General features: G+C 40.9%; 2 protein-coding genes across 5 annotated transcripts in view; one reads left to right on the top strand and one right to left on the bottom strand.

The window, feature by feature from the left end:
* The window catches only part of hsd17b4 (hydroxysteroid (17-beta) dehydrogenase 4), a 31,797-nt gene extending 24,984 nt beyond the window's left edge, over positions 1–6,813 (top strand). For all 4 annotated transcript variants that reach the window (XM_071541346.1, XM_071541348.1, XM_071541350.1 and 1 more), the window contains 7 exons: positions 140–209; positions 1,732–1,838; positions 2,089–2,175; positions 2,438–2,524; positions 2,767–2,905; positions 3,407–3,534; positions 4,758–6,813. In XM_071541346.1, the coding sequence (XP_071397447.1) occupies positions 140–209; positions 1,732–1,838; positions 2,089–2,175; positions 2,438–2,524; positions 2,767–2,905; positions 3,407–3,534; positions 4,758–4,847 (708 nt within the window). In that variant the 3' untranslated portion in view covers positions 4,848–6,813. The remainder of the gene's footprint in view (positions 1–139; positions 210–1,731; positions 1,839–2,088; positions 2,176–2,437; positions 2,525–2,766; positions 2,906–3,406; positions 3,535–4,757) is intronic.
* Positions 6,814–8,021: 1,208 nt separating this feature from the next.
* LOC139662642 (dmX-like protein 1) lies at positions 8,022–20,200 on the bottom strand. Its single transcript, XM_071541351.1, has 12 exons — positions 20,057–20,200; positions 19,563–19,625; positions 17,950–18,036; positions 16,623–16,741; positions 15,831–15,978; positions 14,405–14,465; positions 13,798–13,925; positions 13,032–13,109; positions 12,743–12,834; positions 12,463–12,515; positions 11,892–12,109; positions 8,022–10,383 (listed from the first exon to the last, which is right to left on the bottom strand). The coding sequence occupies exons 1-12, from the start codon at positions 20,198–20,200 to the stop codon at positions 10,141–10,143; spliced, it is 1,434 nt and encodes a 477-aa protein (XP_071397452.1). The 3' UTR covers positions 8,022–10,140.
* Between the last annotated feature and the right edge of the window lie 669 nt (positions 20,201–20,869).

Raw genomic sequence — 20,869 nt, forward strand, 5'->3', positions numbered from 1 at the left:
CAAAGACATTCTTATTTTAGGTATCTCTTCTATGGCCTTCATGATAATTTAATTTCTCCCCACATCTGTGCATGAAAAGTTCAGGGGTTTATGAATTAGATATAGATCTAAACAATGTCTATTTCCCCTGTGGTCACAGGCGGCCTTGTACCGATTGAGTGGAGACTGGAACCCTCTTCATATAGATCCCAGTTTTGCTGCCATGGGAGGTGAGGGTGCACCGTTAATCTGTTGTAACGTCTGGCTTGAGTGGAGTTTATACACTCATCAAACATTTCTTAAAATGTTTGTTCCCAACTGAGATTACTCCCTGTTTCAGTTCATGTAAGCATAAACTGTTTTAAATGTGTGTATGCTCGATGTTTGTTGTCCCTCAAGATCAGTATTCTACCCGTTGCCTATCTGAGCTCTGACCGTGGGTGTAATCGATTACCCTAGAAATATGTTGACTCTGGTCTTTAGTTCAGTTTGGCTACATTGCTCAGGGTCAATTTAAATTCTTGAAACTCCTTATGTATTATGCCAGGTAAAAGCTACTAACATGAAATATTATTATGTCTCTCTGAGGCTTTGAGCCAAGCTGTTTTCACCCATTTTATTGTGTTTCATTGTCTGTTTCTCAATGATTCTGATGATATCATATGGAGGATAAAATAAAACGCTTGAACTTTTAAGCAACTTTCAAACCAAAAGAAAACAATAGTTTAGTATAGTATAAGTTGTTTAAAGTTTTATGACTAGGACATAATAACATAATAAAATCTGCTTTATTTTTAACGGGCTTGTTTAATACAAAGAAAAAGTGTGATTCTAGAGATGGAGGCATAGGAACAATATTATTTCAGCAAAACCAGTGTTTGTTTGTTTTTTTTTAAATCTTTTTTTACCACACACTTTACTTTCAACATACAAGAAAGGCTTCTACTTTGGTGTTCACTCAAGTAACACAAGGGGTAGTTACATCAGATCCTGTGTACTGGTAAAAGATATGTTACTGTTGTGAGAACAGTGAAGCACTGCAGTTTGAGAAGTGCCAGTGCCTTTAAGATGTTGAATTAACGGCACCTGTACCCTCTCTACGTGACAAATGCTTCAGAAAACATAGCTCCTGTCTGGAGAGCAGGACTGAAAGATATTGGCTCTGACAGCACTGATACCTGTGAACCTTTATCGTGAGACAAGTCACCCTTACCATGCCAGTCAAACTGACATTATTCAGGAAACACCTTGGAGTGCTTCTGACACTCAGTGACCTCTTGCCATCTAGGAATGTGTTGGAGATTTGGAAACACAATGCAGAAATCAAGCAATAAGCCACGAGAGTCCGCGCTTACTGTGATTAGTGACAGCTGTACTAAGTGGTTGTTAAGCGACAACATATGAGCAGAATTTTTCATTATTATTTAAGTTAACTGTTAGATGGTCACAGATGTTAAACATAAAATTAATAATTTTATTTTTTTTATTTTTACTACATCATGTAACAGCCAGATTCTGTCCCCTTCTGGTTTACCTCTAAGTCTTCCTGTTTCTACATCTAATGGTAATGTTCTGGCCTTAATTATGCATAGAGTGATATATAAAATATGCAAAATATCTTGCATGACCTCTTGGGGTTGAAATTTTTCATATGTAGTCAGGAAAAAACCTTTTACCCTGGAGTTTAGGTAAAACGCTGTAATTTGATCTTGGTTGTACTTAAACATGCTATACTTAAAAATGCTCTTTCAGGTTTCAAGGCTCCCATCCTGCATGGCTTGTGCTCGTTTGGCTTCGCTGCCAGACACGTCCTGAAGCAGTACGCCAACAATGACCCCACCAGATTCAAGGCTATCAAGGTAAGGAATGCACACATTACCTGAGATGTAAATCCTGTCAGACATTATTATAAGATTTGCCCAGACTCTGCACAATTACTATTCACTTGGCATGCAATGACGATAGAGGAGTTTGTTCCACAGTGGTCTTTAAGGCTTTGTTAATCATACCCAATAAATAATGTATACTAAACTTATCCAATATGAAGTAAAATCATTTAATTACACAGCCACTCTAACACCCATTCTTAATCCCGTCTCTCTTCCTCAGGTTCGCTTTGTGAAGCCGGTGCTGCCAGGCCAGTCGCTACAGACTGAGATGTGGAAGGAAGGCAACAGGATTCACATCCAGTGCAAAGTCAGTAGCAGTGCACTTCAGTTTTTATTACAGTGCAGAAATAGGCAAGGTCTATTATGTGTTGGTGTGTGTGTGTGTGTGTGTATGTGTGTGCGCACTGGCCACACCTTTAGTCCTACAGCACTGTATTTAGCAACACTGTGGATTACGATAACTATAATATATCTGTGGATAAATAATTCTGCCTTGTCATTTCAATACCGCTGGGACTTTTAAATGAACTGCAGGTTCTGATGAATACTCTGCTCTTTCTCTCATCCAGGTGAAGGAGACAGATGCTGTGGTCCTGTCTGGGGCCTATGTGGATTTACATGGAGCACCAGAGGCTTCGCCAGAAAAGCTTCCTCAAGTATGGCACTCTGAAAATGCTCCGTCCTTTCATCCATCCATCTATCTATTCAGCCCAACTATCTATCCTCTATCCGCTATCCTCCCTTTCTTCTTTCAGCTAACTTCCAAAGCTCTTTTTCTCTCAGTTCTATACACAAGTTAGAATCGCAGACCAATTTAATTTGTTCTTTTGGTATGTCATGAACATATACTTCTGAATATTTTATGAACACTGAATGCTTTATTTCTCCCTCTCTGCAGGGTGGGGGCCTTCAGAGCGAACTGGTGTTTGCGGAGATCGGTCGTCGTATTAAAGACGTGGGGTCAGAGCTCGTCAAGAAGGTCAATGCTGTGTTTAACTGGGAGATCACCAAAGATGGAAAGAATGCTGCTGAGTGGAGTAAGTCCAGTCAGCATGATACAAACACACTAACCACATCACTGGAGGCTAGAGACGTCTGTCAATTAAATCAAACATTAATCATTGACTTGTACACTACTGAACGTCTGCAATGTGGGTAAAATATTACAGCTGGAATGAGTCGCACACTTGGTTTATTGATGAATGTTTTCCTCCACTTACGTCTGAACATGTCAGTCTCTTCAATGCTACTGAGGTGAAGGAATAGATTGAAATAGCAGCAGGAACTGTACAAGTGACAAGTTCATTTTACCCTGATTGACACTCTGCTAACCAGCTGTCAGGTGAGTTTCAGCAATAAAAGCAAAACATGAGCAATGTTTATGACGAAACAAGAACGACTTTCTTGAAGTAAAGTGGGCAAAGCCGACCCGGGGAAACTAAGCTTTCCAAGGTGCTTATGATTTATTCCGTCTTGTTGCTCTGTCTTCCCTTTTTATTCTCTCCCCCCTCGCTCCCTCCCTCGCTGTCTTTCACTAGCCATTGATCTGAAGAGCGGTGCTGGTGCCTTACATAAAGGCCCTTACAGTGGGAAGGCGGATGTGACCTTCACAGTGTCAGATGAAGACTTTATGGAGGTGGTGCAGGGAAAACTCAACCCTCAGAAGGTAACGATCAAGTTGTCAGACTTATTCCAGCCTCAGTCAGTGAATATTTATTGATCTGGCATGTTGCACTAAAGGGCCATTCACATCGCTTTGCAGGAAACTGCTTTGAAATTGATTTTTTTTTTATTCTGAATGGGTTGAAATTGTTCACATTTATCCATATGAAAGGATTTATACACTCAAGGTATAGCACAGCACCCACTGAAGATTGTGTTTTCTATTTTGAAATACATGAGTGTGTACATTCAGAAAAGGAGTATTTTAGTACGTGAGAAGGGTTCACAGTACACACTTCACCTGCTTGACTCCTCTGAGAGGCTTCCAAAATAGATGGTGAAATGTCTTCAAATAGTTTAAAGCTTTGGCAAAACTTATGTACTGTGTCTCTTCCCAATTTAAAAGCCACAAGACATTTTTTTTTTTTAGTACATTTTAATTAGAGAGAAAGTGCTTCTGAGGAACCCTTCATTCTCTAATGATTTCTCCCTTGGTCTTGTCGTGTCAGATAAAAAATGGAAGGTAATGATCTCTCAAACTTAGTTCAGACAGCACTCAGCTCTGATAATCAACCGTCGCTACTTGTTATGTCTGTCACAGGAAGTGGCCATCACTGCGTACAGAATTTATATGCTTCCCAGAGTGCTTGATATGCTTCCCAGAGTGCATGATATTGATCTGAGGCCACTGTGTGTGCGCTCTCCAAGCATCACAAGGCTGCGGTGCTGAAGATCCCCCAGGCAGGGTCCGTTTGAGTCTCTCCAGCAGGCTTGGAACGCCGATGAAAGCCTTAAAAGGCAGCAGTTGGAGAAAGATTGGTTGGTGGAGTTGAAAAGTAAACTGATAACTGTCATCCAAGGTCATGATAACAGTCATTGCTCGATTGATTCCAGCCTAGGCAAGTACTAGCATAGCTTTAGTAGTTCAGTCCACCTAATAAAGAGAATTTTTTCGCTACAAGTTGCTCAAGTCCTAGATCTTTACCTTATGAATATGAATAATGTGTTATTGTTCTGCTGCCAAAGCGGCAATGGTCAGATACTCCCCTTACCCCAAGGCCTGGCGTGTTGCTTTAGCATTTGTATAAAATGTTAGCCTGAGGCATCTTGGCCCTATTTTACTCCCCATCTAACTGAAAATGACTAGTAGCCAGCCAGCCAGCAATCTGGGGGGAATTTCTGCTTGCCTGAAAAACACTCAAGCGTGTGTCTTTGTTCTCCTGCAAGGCATTCTTTGCTGGCAAACTGAAGGTTAGAGGGAACATCATGCTGAGTCAGAAGCTGGAGGTCATCCTGAAAGACCACGCCAAGCTGTGAGCTCCTCAACCAACCAATCCCTCGACTGCAGGGACTAACCGACCTACCAATCACAGAGCGGCTTCCTCCTCCTTTCTCTTTTGACTTGTTGTCCGTGCTCTGACGATCTGCACTTACATGCTTTGCCTTTCAGTGGAAACACATGATAAATTACCCAACATACTTCAATGGAATGGATTCTCTGATATGGTGAATTAGCTTTCACTGTAGTGATCAAATCTACAGGTACTTCTTAATGTGTTTATTTTATTTTGGCAAATCGATGCAGATGTGTTTTGGAAAACAGAGAGAGGAAACAGTGGTAGATTACTGAGGTGGAGGAAAGGCTTTTGTCACATCTTCATTCACAATAACAGAAGAAGCAATAATTTACTATCATTTCTGTTGGTTATCATTTCAGTTATTTTCCGTCTCTCTGCCTAAATGTGTACTTACACACTTGCCTTCAAAGATTCAAATGAGAACTTGACCATTGATCTTCATAGATGAAGCGTCCTATAATTTTTCCACCAATCAGCAGTTTTCTTCTGTATCTGGGACTGAAATTGACTGGTTCACACTTGGGGTAGTTGTAAGAGAATTCAGACCAAGCTCATGTACTACAGTGATCCAAAATGTGACTTGATTCTGCCTGATGTTGGTTGAATGTAATGGACTACAGTAGGTGTTGGTGATGACAGCCGTTTCACAGTCCATGGAAGAGGCACAACTACAGACTAAAAACATGATAATTCACCGGTCTATGAATTCATGATGATAATGATTGATATGCCTTGAGCCCATGAAGTCAGAGGCAGTTTGCTGTACCTGATACTGTAATCACAACTTATTTTTTTTAACAGAAACTTTATACCTAATGATTGTGATGAAATGTAATGTACAGTTTATTAACTATGAAAATTATTGATGTTAAAATTGTAGCACCATTAATGCAATTATAATGAAATTAAATTGTTTTTCTTTGTCATTTCCCTGATGAGAGAAAGTAATTTACTCTATAAACTCGTGGCGGTTACAGTATCTTTAAAACTTACAACTGTGGACATTACAGTTTTTTCTGATTGCTTAGGCACTATTGTTGAAACTATAGGCTATTTTCGCAAAACTCAAAAACACAAAACCTTACACCAAACCAGCAAAACATTATACATCTCTTGCAAAAGCAAACAATTCTTGCAAAACTTCAAACTCTTTTAAAAATTGTGTTTTTGCGTCAATGTGCAGGGCATAGCAGTTTGCAATAAAGTTTTGTCATACATGTAGTAAACACACAGGTATCCAAATGTGTAAAGTATGGATGTGTATTCTAAACATAACACACTATCAATACAAATAAGGGGAAAAAGTTATTTACATTATTTTTTTTCTCAAAATGTTCTACAGTAACACTCCTCAAACAACAAAAGCGCAGTAGAAGAAAACAAAAACATTTGTGCTAGAAAAAAAAGAACAGAAAAAAATTTGGCTAAATCTCGCCGCCTTTGTGGGTCTGGCCATAAGTTTACAGTGTTGCTAGAAGTGTGTTACAGTATTACTGTAAATTGCAAACTGAGTGTAAAGCAGTGAGTTGTGTTTACAGTTTTACAAAAAGTGTGTTATAAAATTACAAACTGAGTGTAAAGCAGAGAACGTGCATTCAGTTTGGCACACTTGGTAAATGCATTGGCTACAAGTGTTAATGGTTTCAGAGATAGTGCTTCAAGAATCACTGTTAGTGTTTAAGCATTCAGAAAAAACTAATTGTTGCAATTAAATTTGACATTTACCTGTACTAATACTGAAAGTTATGAACACTGTTTGGTCTGGACTGAGGTGATGGGTGTCATCAGTGGTTTGTCCGACTTAACAGAAGTCAAGAATTTTAATGTGAACCCAAATGTGTGATGAACCTCAAAATGTTATCAATGGGCAATAATGTGAGAACGTGATGGTGTTGATCTCATTATTTTGAATAAATATGACCCAATCTGGAGTTGTTTTGTTGAGATGTTGTTACCATGGTAATGAGCGCCTCTCAATCTGTGACACTGCTTTATAAACAGGGTCCAACCGAGGCAAAGGCAATCTGGAGGGAAAACATCACCGCCTTCTCTGCCATTCTCTTCACACCAGGCCCACTTTTTGTCAAAGTGAGACTGGTGCAAACAAATAGACGGCAAAATGTAATGAATAAAAATGAACAGTCACCGCCGCTTTCAAAATTAGACAGACAACATGCGAACATGTTACTTTAAGTTCATTTTTTATTACATCCGTACATTTTATGTATATAATACAGTACGATTTATACAATATCTTCATTATAAAATTAGAATTATCTGATCAAATTCACATTTGCAAGATTGAAGAGCAAGAAAAAGCATAAGGCCAGATTAGAATGTAATGCTGTGGTTCTTTGAGTTGATTAATCAAAGGTTCGTCTATCCACTTGTGCAATAGCTAAACACCCTAACACACTGATATAGTCTCTAGTTATTATTAAATTGAGCCGTTTATGATGCGAGGCTTTAAAGGAAAAATAAGTAATCTTTGGGGGGAAAAAAAACGCTTGCTTTGATAAAATATCTTATTCAGTTGCTATGGGAGTACACCATATAGTTTTCCAACCAGTGTGACTTGTGGGAAAATCGCATTGTGCTTGCGGTTGTTCTGGCCCATATCATCAAAATTATACCAAAAAGAAGCAACCTCAAGAGAAAAAGAGAGAAAAGAAGAAAAGATTACATCTGCCTTATGATGAAACCAACCAGTATATATTCCTAAATATGAACACAATTCATAAATATACCTGGAATTTGTACATAATTATATTCTTCCTAAAGTGGAGTCTGTCATTACCGACTGTATGTCTACTAGTCATCACAGTTATGCAGAGTTATTATGAGAGGCCTAGTTTATGAATCTATGTATATACACAATTGCAATAAAACTGCTTCATCTACAAGTTTTTCCTCAGTTTGTCCTCCCTGAAATCAAAGCAAATGTACATTTCTCTCCCTACAGCAGTGTAACTAGACTCTATGGGTGGTTAGCTATATGGATTATACTCCTTCAGACAAAATGGCTATGTGACAGTATGAGTTCGCATAAACCCCTTCCTTTATTATGTGGAAGACACATTTCAATATACATTGACCTAGATTACATTTCTAAGCATGTCCTGAAGGCGATGTAATGTATTTGGATGGTATAAAAAAAAAAAAGATTTTGGTAAAAATAAATGCAGTAAAGGTTATTACTATAATCTGCCAAAGCCACAAAATAACACGAGCTAGCAAACCAGACCAAGCTAGTCCGCTAAATAAAATTAAGATTAGTACAAGGCAAATTAAACAATATTGTTTTCAAGGCAGTTTTCAATCATGGTCCATATGGAAATGAAAGTTTGTTAAGGGAAGGGAAGTGCATTGTTGTTGGAATAAAACACCACTTCCACCAAAATATAATTTCCATTAAAATTTGTGTAATTGTCCCCCCGCCCCATCCGAAAGTCAACAGCAAAGTTTCAATTACGCTACATGTTCTTAAGATTAACACTGAACATCTGAAAGAAACAGACAGAAAAGGTATTATTCATGGTGTCCCATATCAACAAGGGCCTTGTTGTTAAATTAAAGCTACTTTGTGCAACTTAATATCACCAATAATAATCATCATTATCAGGACCAACAATACTAGTACAGTACAGTAGTTTCCAGAGATTAAGGACACTTAATAATAATAATACCACTGGTTAAATCTAGGCCAAGACCATAACAAACACCGTACTGCATATTACTCTTTATTACGAAAGGCTTGATGTGCTCTCTTGACATCGAGCCTTGCAGTTATATGCATCGCACTACATATAATTTTGCTTAATTTATATGTGCAAATAGAGAAAGAGAAATGGCGCATTCAGGCAGTCCTTGTAAATTACCAAAACGTTAGAAGTGGCACAAGAGTGTCTGATAAATGACAAATTCAGGCTAATTTGATTAAATTTAACTTTAAGAGATGTGATGTGTGTTCTTTTCATCTATATATTAAAAAAAAAAAAAAACACAAACAAGGCTTTAAGTTTCTTCTATTCATTTTAGGTCGCATTGGATAAGAGCATCAGCTAAATGCCTAAAATCTAAAATGTGAATGTTTCTGCATGAAACATCAACAGCGATATGGAACTGATTTACTGTGAATCCTAAAATGTGGCTGAGTTCCACGCATCTAGAGAAACACCCGATCCCAAGGTGGCCAAGTCACTCATTGAGGAGTTAATGAATTTATGTGGAGCACCAGAATGCGCCAGGAGTCCTTGTGACTGGATATGATGTGCTTTGTACGATGTCAACTGGCCTTACTGCGTTGTGCGAAGCGGGGACGACAGCGTTGTACAGTGATGAACGAACAAACGCCCGTGTGAACACCTGGCGCCCCTGTAAGATTCACTGTATACACGTCTCAGTCTATATTACCAATACTTAGTCAATACGCCAATTTCTACCCGATAAATGATCACATTCCAGCAGGAATTCCAGAAGAGCTTCCACAGAATTCCGTTCTAGAACACAGAATCCCGCCATCATGATTGCTTTACTAATACACGCTAAGGATATGGTGATACTGTATAGGAATAATGCTGTAGTTCTACTTTCTTCTTCAGCATTCACAGTCTCTTCTCGCTCCTCCTGCTGCTGCTTCTTCTGCTGCAGTCTCTTGTGCAAAAAAAATGTAGTCTTCTCAGGCCCTGCTCAGACAGGACAGACCTCCAGCTCTGTTTCTGTCTGCTTTCAAACAGTTTGTTCTGACTGAACACGGCCTCGGTCCGTACCCTGTGCCCACTGTGACCCGTGTCTATGCTTTAGACACTCGTAGAGGCTCCTGTGTGCATTTGGTCGGCTGCGAAGCCTTTGGTTACAGGCGGCGCCAGGACTGCGGGTTCAGTTCCCACAGTGAGCGCCGTAGTTACATCCTACCACAGCGCGGCCCACCTTGGGCTCCTCTGTCACATGACGCACTCTCACTTGTGTGCCTTGCTATGAAGGTTTGTAAATTCTATGAATGTTCTACCTGTTCTGTCATTGCGAAAGCCGTTCTTCAGTTACACTGGATGATACACAAGGCATCGTTGTTCTGTCATGTGGTATCATTCCTCCAAAATGAACAACCAATGACGGCCATTGTTCCAATAGATTAACTTAAAAGTATTTCCACAATTGTACTGCTGGCAACCTTGCTCTATCACACAATGCACTTCACATTATTCAATCAAGTGACTTAACTGGACACCACAGGTTTCAGTATTCCATGCTGTCTATATGATGAACTTGACGTCGTTCTTGAGGTTGCCGTGGTTATTGCTGTTGTTACTGACAACGCTGTAGCGGTCGGGGAGGATCCTCATCTTCATGGTTCCGTCGGCGCCACAGGAGAAGATGTGATTGGCCGGTCCCACCTCTATCTGCATGACACCCGTGCCGAGGTTTCTGAACAGCGACTGCCGAGCGTGTTCATTTGGAAATGTGTGGAGCAGACACTGAGTGGCCAGACTCCAAACCTGAGGGGGCAGATTAAAAAACAACTTTACTATTTGACAACACAGCTTATGCACTCAAGACTTACGTGAGGGTTTTTCAAAATACTATTGCAAATTAAATGATTATTTTGACAGATAGGAAATTATTCACACAAGAGAAGTCCCCGCTGAGAACCATCATTAGCTTTGAGCGACTTGCAATGTTCAAATCATCTTCCCAGTCTGAGAACTTTATCATTTTATAAGGTGTTTCATGGACTGAAAGTTGTGCATACTAGTTCGTCAGTTTCGCGAAACACAAACGTTTATACATTTGCAGCATACCCATGTTAAATTTCCAGCCAGCCCATCTGCAATCGATGGCTCACAACACCATCTTCTTATAAAATCTTCAACCTTTACTTTGAATTGATGTCACAGTTGCCATTTCACAGCAGGAATTTTGTACATCTCCAAGTAAACATTTGCTTCTCTCTTACCTTATTCCTCCTACATAAACTCACACACAGCGTCAGAGGTTTCTGTGAGGCTTTTGAATTTCATCTAGATATCCACTGCCTCATTCCTTGCACATCGGCCTGACACCGCGGCTTCACTCTTGGACTGACAGCCGCGCCACGTGTGTCAACTTACCCAAATTGTAAAGACGAAGGAAACTCATTTCTACAGACCATTTTTGTTTTTTGCATTACGAGTCGAATCTGCTGTCTCTGTGACAATATTATGTGAAGACAGTCTACTGTGTTACACATCGCCTGTCTGTTCAATCCAAACAGTGCTTTCCCGTGTCGTTTCCCATCTAACCCCGCTTCCCTTACATTTAAGTCTTCATCATTCGCACCACACTATTGTTCTGAGGGCAGGTGAGCAATCGTAAGTGTGAAATGAGTTTCGACTGGGACTGATGGCGCTCACTGTCTCAATGGATAAACACAACAGCCATCTGATGGTTGAAGAGGGCGGTGGAGGAGAGGGAGAGACATTCACACCTGGTCCCAATGCCCTGTAGCCTGTTGTTCTGGCACTGATGGGTGTAAAATGTGTAAACTATATTTATATTTGTATTTATCGTATGAGTCGATATTTTAGTATCAGGGTTTCCAGCGTGGCCCTGAAGTAAAATTCCATGACTCTCCATAACAAAGTCTGAGCGCTTCCGTGACCTAACAATTTTTCTCCTTCCTGACTTGTTTATGTTTTTTTTGCTCTGAAAAGTTGTAAAGGGGTAAAAAGTCTGGTTTCCACTAGAGTTTGCTGTAGAGGTCCCCAGAGAATTTATCAAATTCTATTTACTTTCCCTGTTTGGAATACGCCTCAAAATACACCTCAAACTTTCAAGAAACTGGCATTTAAAGGCAGCATATTTCAGAAAAGTCATGGAAGGATAAAGACATTGCATTTACAATGTTGGAGAAATTTTGGTTTCAACTCTTAATGGGTTCTTCGCATTTCTTGAACTAATTCAATTGGGGATGCAAAATGGCATGCGTGAAAGCCACCTGTAAGCTGGTGGGAATCAGTCGACATACCTTGATGTTGCCCTCAGCGGAGCCGCTGATGAAGCTTCCTTCGGTCGGATCGACGGCCAGCGCTTTGACCGGCGAGTCGTGGGCCTGGAAGCTCTGGCGCTGGTGCCTGTGGGGAAGCTCCAGGACGCTGATCCAGCCCTTCCTACCGCCTGTGATCAGCAGCTGCTGCCTGGGGGCCAGCGAGAGCACAGTAGCACCCGACTCATGGCAGCAGAACGCTGAGGAGAGAGAGGGGAAGGAAGAGGGATGATGGACAGAGGAGGGGCAAAGAGTAAAGGAGTAAGGGAGGGAGGAAAGGTGAAGGTGAAGAAAGAAGTATTAAAGGAGATGGACGGAAGAGAGGGAACGGGGAGGAGCACGGAGCATGGAGAAAGGCAGGGCAGAGAAGAGAAGGAGGAATATCAAGAGGAAATATAGACAGGGAAGATGAATAAAAAAGAAATGAGACAGATGAGAGGGAAATGGGGGAAATTTAACATGTTATCCATGTATCAGTTGATTTTTGAAGAAACTATTACAAAAGCTTCAAGCCAAATCCTTTCCTCTCGCTGGAGGTAGCGCTGTGCCTCACCATGTACTAGGCTGTTCATCGGAGTCACCAGAGTGTCCCACAGACACACATTCCTGTGGAGACAGAATCACCACATTACTATCCATTCAAACATTTCCACTCAATGCTTAGATTAAACGACATGTCATTATCCTCGCTGGCGGTGTCTCGTACACAGCGCAGTGGAGCTGAATGGAAAGAGGGTCAACGTTTAATTAGAAATTCATGACACGGAATTCAATGCTTAGAGAGAATGTGGGAGGACAATTGGAGATGAATTTCCCCTGCCATTCTCTTGTACCTGTTGTCTGTTGAAAGGCCTGCGGTGGCGATGAGGGAGGAGGAGCCCACAAAGACGAAGTCATGAGCCGTCTTGCTGTGGCAATGCAACGTCTGGCCCAGAGAAACAAAGAAAACCGTCAGTGATAGAGAGACAAGATAAGAGTAAACAAGACAATGACAGGAGGAAAGGGAGAGAGCATTAAAGGGAGAGAGAGAATAGAGAGAGACAAACAAGAAACGTATAAATAAGAGAAATATGGGAAGAAAGGAAAAGGCCAGCATATCAATTGGCCATGCGAGTTTCTTACCAGGTAGGGTTTAGGTGCATTCCCACTTGTATTGGTCTGCCAGAGACTCAACCCTCCGTCCGCATCCACGATACCAAACTACACAACGCAGTCAGACAACAGATATTAGACTTGGGTGAAAATAAGTTCTGAAAATACTGCTTGACAGTTCAAACAGCCTCTAAAGTGAAACCATCACTTACATAAGGATTTGTTTTCAAACTGTTAAAGCATATCCAACTATTTTGCCCCAGACTGACAGACAGAAAATTATTAGCACGGGGATGAGCACCCACTGAGAACCACCGCTACCTTTGAGCGACTTGTGGTGTGCTTGATTTATCTTCCCGGACACTTCAGCAGCCTCCAAAGTAAAAGCAACACTTACATAACTAAAATCAAGTGCTCCTCATGTCCTCTCTTTCCAATATTTTAAGGCTATTTCGCTCTTTTGCCCAGGACAGACAGATAAGGCATTAGTAGTGCAGGAGAGGCACCGTGTGAGAAAATGATTAGCTTGAGGCGACCGCCTGAGTTCAGAGCGGTTGAATCACTCAGCTGAGGAGTGATGTGTGTTGAGGCAAAACCTTACTGCAGCTTGAGCCTGAATGGCGGAGCTGTGAGAGAAAGTGTGAAAATGTAGCTGAATCTGACAGGCTCACAGCACAATTCAGTCATGTTGCAATGCTAAATATAGTGCGACATCTGTATGGTGGTAGTTAACCGCCAAACCGTTCAACCTCACATTCCATATGTGTATGCGTGTATGTGTGTGTGACTTTGTAACCTTGTTTCCCTGATGGTTGAATCGTATCCTGGTGACTCTGGAGTTCCCCGGGCTTCTGAAGCAGATGATCTGCTGGGAGTGACCCCACTCAAACATCCTCACACTGCCATCCTGCGCTCCCGTCAGGTCTGCAAAACAACAGGAAAAAAAAAAAAAAGGTTACACCGGTGAGGCTCAGTCTCCCGATGGAGGCTCTGGTCCTAACACGGTCTTCTGGCGTTGCATCGTTTTCCAAAATCTTCTACTGTATAATTGATAGAGGAAATGGCTCAATTCACAGACACTTCAACAGCCGTTACTTCGACCTGCTGGGAACGATTCCACCCAAACACCTCACCACTGAATTCCCAGTGGTTTTACTCCAGTTCTAGCAGAAAATACATGGTTGTAACAAATAGGGCTCACTCAGCCTTTTCTAAATCAACATCAGTACTGAGACCAGAATAAAAAACTTTGCCACTTGCTAAGCATCGAGATAAGAGAAACTTTTTGGGTGATGTAATCACCGCCTAAAGGCCATTTTAATATGGGAAATATGATGTCGGGATAGCACCTTCAAAGGTAGTTATTCTCATAATGTATTGTCAGTCATCACAAAGCTACTTACAGTAAGGCAGTGTGGGATGGGAGGTCATCCTTCTCACGTTGTTGATATTCCTCTTGATCAGCTGGGGGAAGAAAGTGAAGAGGAGGAGGATACTAAGTGAAGCTACTTTTTCAGAAAACAATGTAGGACAGTGACCCTTGAGAACAGACAAAATTGAGAACAGACAAATATTGCTACATAGTAGTACTGAGTTGAACAATTGCTCTACTCTAACTGTAGTTAAAATCCACTCAATAAAATTCAAAGGTCAGAAAAACAATTGTAATCTGTATCATCAGGTCAATGCACTTATTCTTCATCAGCTGATTCTAATGCTTCATTTACAGCTACAGCATATAGATATCAAGTGATAGATTCATCACCATTAATGGTACAAATTGCCTTGTTACAACTCAGTTACCATTTGCTGTCCTGTATCGAGATCGGCAGCCTCGCAAGGCAGAATTTAACAGCGACGTCTACCAAGGAAGAATTAGATTTATCATTGTGTCCAACTGTATTCTGCTCAAAGCCTGAGCGTTATGCCAAACTGGTTGGTAAATAATTAGGATGCAGAGTGGCTCTTGCTGTCCGGTCCGCTCAACAAGGGCAATGCTGTAACTGGACCATATCAACAAACATGACTCACGATTGCTTGATTCAAAAAGGCATTGCTACTATCAGAACCAGATCAAGCACCCAACTGCTGACTCCTAGTTGTCAGCTACGTCTAAGTGCCTTTCCAAACTCTTTAATTTAAAAAAGAATTTGGAGTGTGGGTAAGATGATGGAAGGAGATTTGTACCTAGTGTCTCACAAGCATCGCAGCAACCAAAAACATCTTAGCTCCTTTGTAAGTCAATGAGGGAAGCTAATGTTAGAGCCATGGTGCTTTTGGCAAACTGGCAGAGATGAATTATTAATTAAAACCATTTTAATTACATTGAGGATTTTGCTTTGAGTACAAAGAAGGGCTGAGGTTGGGACTTTTGAGACACCCCGACTGGTTCCATAGCAACCGACAAGATCAATTAATTACAGAAAAGCAGTAAAGATACAGTATACTGAAGCCTTGGCAGTGTGTGTGTGCAAGCTTAATCCGAGACAGGGGAGTGATCGGGATAATAACACAATAAAGCAGGAAAAGCGGGGTTGGGAAAATGGATTGGTCAGGCATTGTGATTTGTATGTCCAAAAATCTTTAAAGTTTGGCAATACATGAAATATCTCAAGTAACTGAAACCATTTCAAACAGTCCTGTGTGTTGATTCAGGTGAAGAGCTAATGCTTTGTTTCACTTTCTTAAGTTTGCGTTACATCATTCTGTTCTATGATTGATTGTCGATCAGTTAGATCTAGGTAGTCTCTTTCTCCGTAAAGTGCTTTGAGACATGCTTGTGATGAAGCGCTACAGAAATAGATGAACTTGAACTTGAGAGGGGCTTACCACGGCTGCACCCCTGCCGGTCTGCAGGCCTCCGAGCCATGGCATGTTGATGGGCGTGCCGGGGCAGCTGTGGGTGTAGGGTGTGGTGCCATGGAGGGTGCCGAAGTCATCGCGCGCATGGACCACCAGGAAATCGTCGCCAGCACCACTGAGAGAGACAGAAAGTAATACTTAGTTGGGACAGTTGGGAATTCTTTAATGATTGTTTAGCGGGGAGGATCGTTTTAATGGTAGTTTCATCTTCAGTGTTTGTGTTTTATCTTCCATTAAAGAAAGTCATCACAGCTGTCATGAGAAAGACAACAGGAGACACTTAATGAATATTTCAATAAGCAAGGAACCATTATCCATCTCCTGGTGAGAGAAAATAACTTAATTCAGCAAGGATAATGTTAAGTACCTTGTTACCTTGTTTGCAAGCCGCCTGGTTTATTGTTAGCACTGTGTGCATGTGCGGCAGAAATTATGACTCAGTATGTAGGACAAGGATAAGGACAAATCCAGATAGAGGGTGACCCTGCTCCCAGACACAGTAATCTGTCTCATCAGTTAATGGAGCAGCCACACATGAATACATATAGATCACACACACACATACAGGCACACAGATAGACACACACAATGCAGCTGCACATACACCAGCTACATCCCCACTGTTACAACTATGAGCTCACACGCACACACACAATGTAGCTCTAAGGGTTTAAAGTTGAAAAGGTGAGTTGATGATGCTCTGGATGTGCTCTTTCTCAGCATGCATGTACGCACACACACACACGCCTGCTCCCTTACCCTTTGGCTTCGGCCTCATCATCATCGATCCACGTCAAGATCTGTGTGGCCAAGATGGATGACACGTCCAACTCCTGAATGTCATGGGTGGAGGCCATGACTAAACAATTACGATTTGCCTGGGAACCAGACAGAGACAGGAAGAGGAAGAGGGAGAAGGAAGAGGGGGGGGGGAGACAGAGTGGGGTGAGGAGGAGAGAAAGAGAAAGAGCAGAAGAGGGTCAGATATATACGGGAAGAAACAATAAAAAAAATAAGGCAAGTTAAAAGAGTGAGAGGCAGCGAAAAAAAAAAGGGGTTTCTCATCCTCCGTTCAGCCTATGTTCACAGAATCATCCAGCTCTCTGCATTTAATGATGACCTGAGGTGCGCCTTGCTTTGATCGTCGGTGAGGGAGCTAAAAGAGGCCAGTGCCACTGCTTTCCTTAAAATAAAGCGCTCTATCCAGCATCACTGTGTGAACCTCTTCCTTTATCAAACAAGGACAACTCAGGCTGAATAGCATCAAAAGGGCTACAAAGCACTGCTACTCTGCTCAGCGGGGATAAAGCATTGGGATTTAGAAAAAGTTTGCCTGAAAGAAAATCTCTGAAGGTGAGCTCCGCAGCTTTGACAGTAAGTGGTTGATGATAGACTACTAATTCTCACTTAAGGTTACATGATGCTACAATTACAGTAAACTAAACCTTTTAAATGACATTGGATTTCATTGACATTGGTTTTTGAGTAGTTCTCTAATGGTTGGAAGTAGGGTTTGAACAATATGGCTTTTTGAATGCCAATACCAACACAAATATTTATGGATTGAAGACACTGAATACTTCTATAGATAAGCATTCTGGGTCATTAAAGTTCTCCATTGAAACACAGGATAGTAAGAAGGAGAAGGAGACAAAATAAATAATAAGACGCGGACCAAGACAAAGAAGATGACGAAAAAGATGAAGAAGAAAACATTCATGCATAATTGTTGGGAATCTGATTAAAATCTTGTCTTATAATCAGTTCAGGTTAAGGGCTTCCCATAGACAACCATAGAGTCAGTAATAGAGCAACAACAATAACAATAATAAACAGAAATATATACAGGTCTAGAGAATATTACACTGGCTTACAGAGTATTGATCAATTATAAAATAAATACTCAAACAAATTGCATCATATCGATGGCCAGATGACCGGCCAATATCAGATTTTTAATAAAAGGACAATATCGGACCAATAGATTGACAAAAAAATATATTGGTCTAACCCTAGTTGGAACTACACTCTGCTTTTCTCATATTGTATCACGTTGTTCATTAAGATCTGTGTAAAGGAGCGGTACCTTGTTAATGGCAAAGGCAGTGATGATGTCAGATTCCTTGTGGATGATGCGTGCCTTTCCGCCAGGGTATCCCAGATCTGCCTCGATCTGCAGAGTGGACACACACACACACACACACACACACACACAAATAACCACCATGGAGTTTCACCAAATATCACAGCTGAAACATAAGTAATCATTTCCTCCAGACAAAATAACAGGTCAAACCTCTGATGCATTTCCCCCTGCCTAACGCTATAGAGCCAAATTACCTAACAGGACCCACAACATGAGGTGAAGAATGAATAAGTGTCCGACTTACTTACGGTTACAACAGAGCGATGTTTCAATAAAGGCCTATTCTTTGTTTGCAACACGTTGTTCTTTGTTTGTAATATGTGTACTGTGTGTGTATGTGTAGATGTGTGTCCTGCTTAGGTGTTATGAGAAGGTATGTGCAGTGCATCAGGCCACACTGTTAGGCTACAGCAGCCAACATAACTTGGCTAGTGGCAGTAGATAGCATGACCGCAAACAATCCTTCAACGATGAGCACAAGCACACACTGTACTGTAGAAATCCTATGGGACATATGTGGTAGTAGAGTAGCAGTACTGCATATTATATAGATGTTACATTTTGATGCCAAAGTTATTCAAAATGAGGCAGGCATCCTTTGAGCATGAGATTGAATTAGAGTCTTTACTGCGCTTATTCAAGGGGAAAAGACCACGTCTTTGTCTGTCGGATGGAATGAAGTTAAACTCGACTTATAGAAATCTAAATATGGCGGTTTGCCATTTTCACAGAGCACATAATCCCTGTGGGACGCGGATTCGCTGCGACAGTGTTGGGCCCATTAATCAGAAGCTATTCAGCTTCATAGCATGTCCTCAGAGAGACTGGGTTAATTAACGCTGAGCCAAACGGAGTGGCTATGTGGCAGCTTGCACAGAGAGAACTAGAAGATTAGCAAACCTCTACGAAGCATCAATGTACAGCGCAATGTAAGATTTATGGTTCAGCCTCACATGAAAATTCAGACAGCTAAATGTAAGATTTATATCCAAGACTAACATGAACATACATAGTTCATGGCCTGGAACACACACGTCATTCTGTCAAAAACATAATTTTAATGTCTCTTACATTGTATGAGCCATATCTAATATTCTATAAGGCAAATACAAGGCACATGATGAGTATGTTCCCATATCTAACCTACTACACACTCTGTACCATTCACACTGAAGCATGGTGATGTACATTTCAGAAGGTTTCACAACACATACAGAATACCAGTTTGTTTGGTTATTCTTCTTGAGAAAATATTAGGATTTTTTTGAATGATAAAAGCATCACACATTTTTATGACATGCTAAAACAATTCTCAAATAAAGATTATGCTGTTTTCTGTTGCTGGTACTTGAAAAATGAGGTTGAATGATAGAGACACCAGTGAGATGCTAGACATAAAATGAGATACTAAAAATGAGCAAACGGTATGGTTTTACTTGTTAGTCATTCAACTGTCATGATTTCAAACTCCCACTTTTCTGTCCCATATCTAGCACCACAATGTCCTCCCCATCCCAACACCAGAAGCCGTAATTGATCCAAAGCAGCAGTACCTGATTGCTTCCGGTCTCGTCCATCCCTGAACATTTCATATTGTCAGTCTGGTCCTCGACCGACTTTAATTATTGGGGAAGCAGCACAACACACAGGGCAGACACACACGCAAAACACACACATACAAAACAATAACCAGTGATGAACCATGCAGTCAAACACACACAGAGACTGTATTATTGGGCTGTTAATCAACCAGGCTGAATTAATGGAATTATTTGACCAAAATGAAAGCACTGTACTGCACATAGAGAGAGTATGATCACATGTGGGTTGGCATGCGGAACAAAAAAGCACAATGCGCCACCAGGGATTTAGGAGCAATAATGACACAGTTTGCTTGGGGGTGAATACAGAGATGCGTTGTGGGTTTTAACATTACAAAGTAGTTAAATGTGTTATTCAGTGACAGTGCAATGTGCAAGAGGGTTCTACAGTGGTGCAATATGTAGACGGTTCATGCAGCAGGGTAGCGTGGTGGGAAACCCTGTACCTCGTTCTGGTCCCGTTTTTTAGTAAAGATGTTTCTAATGAACGTCTCCTGCACTTCTTCCTGCTTGACCAGAAACTGCCACAGACGCTTCACTGGCAGTGCCGAATGGTGGCTAGACCTGGAAGGATAGAAGAACTCCTGCATATTAACAATCCTGCTCATTAAAGCAGTTATATCAGTTCATTGAAGCACAATGAATTGTGTTCACAAAATTTCTCTTTTCAACAACGATTTGTGCCATTGGTGCTGATCTGAACACTCCAGATATCTGGTGCTTTAGGCAAGATACATCAAATGCACACAACTGCTGTTCATCCAAGAACAGTAAATCCCACAGAAAGAGCTATGTGAAAAGCCACAGCAGGTCACCACTGCTTAAGGATAGACCCCGGAATCTAGGGAGATCCTGAGGAGCAGCTTTTAAACCTAATCCACTGGTATGGATGTGATGTAAAGGCTCGGCACATTTGGTGCTGAAGGCAAGTTGAAATCAAATGCACCACATTGTGTTAACATAAAGTCTCCATGTTTAAAAGCTGAAGGGTATGTCTTAAGGCTTGATGCAGTCTTGTAAAGTACTAAATCATAGCTTTTGCCTAGTCAAAAACAGGAATGACTCGCTAAAATGCGCACATTAATAAACATGCTAGGGTTGACTAATTTTTATTTTAATCAATTCAAAATGTAATTTAAAACTTCTGATTCATTTAGCAATAATACATATTTTAGCATTATTTCATTGCAGATGGAATCCAAAAACATGTCTCTCATAATGATTTTTCACACATTAATTTTAAACAAAGATTTTGATTA

Source organism: Centroberyx affinis, unplaced genomic scaffold (genome assembly GCF_046629955.1).
Source record: "Centroberyx affinis isolate AG114_WGS23_722 - 3 ecotype Tasmania unplaced genomic scaffold, CSIRO-AGI_Caff_v1 ptg003855l_1, whole genome shotgun sequence".
NCBI lineage: Eukaryota > Metazoa > Chordata > Actinopteri > Beryciformes > Berycidae > Centroberyx > Centroberyx affinis.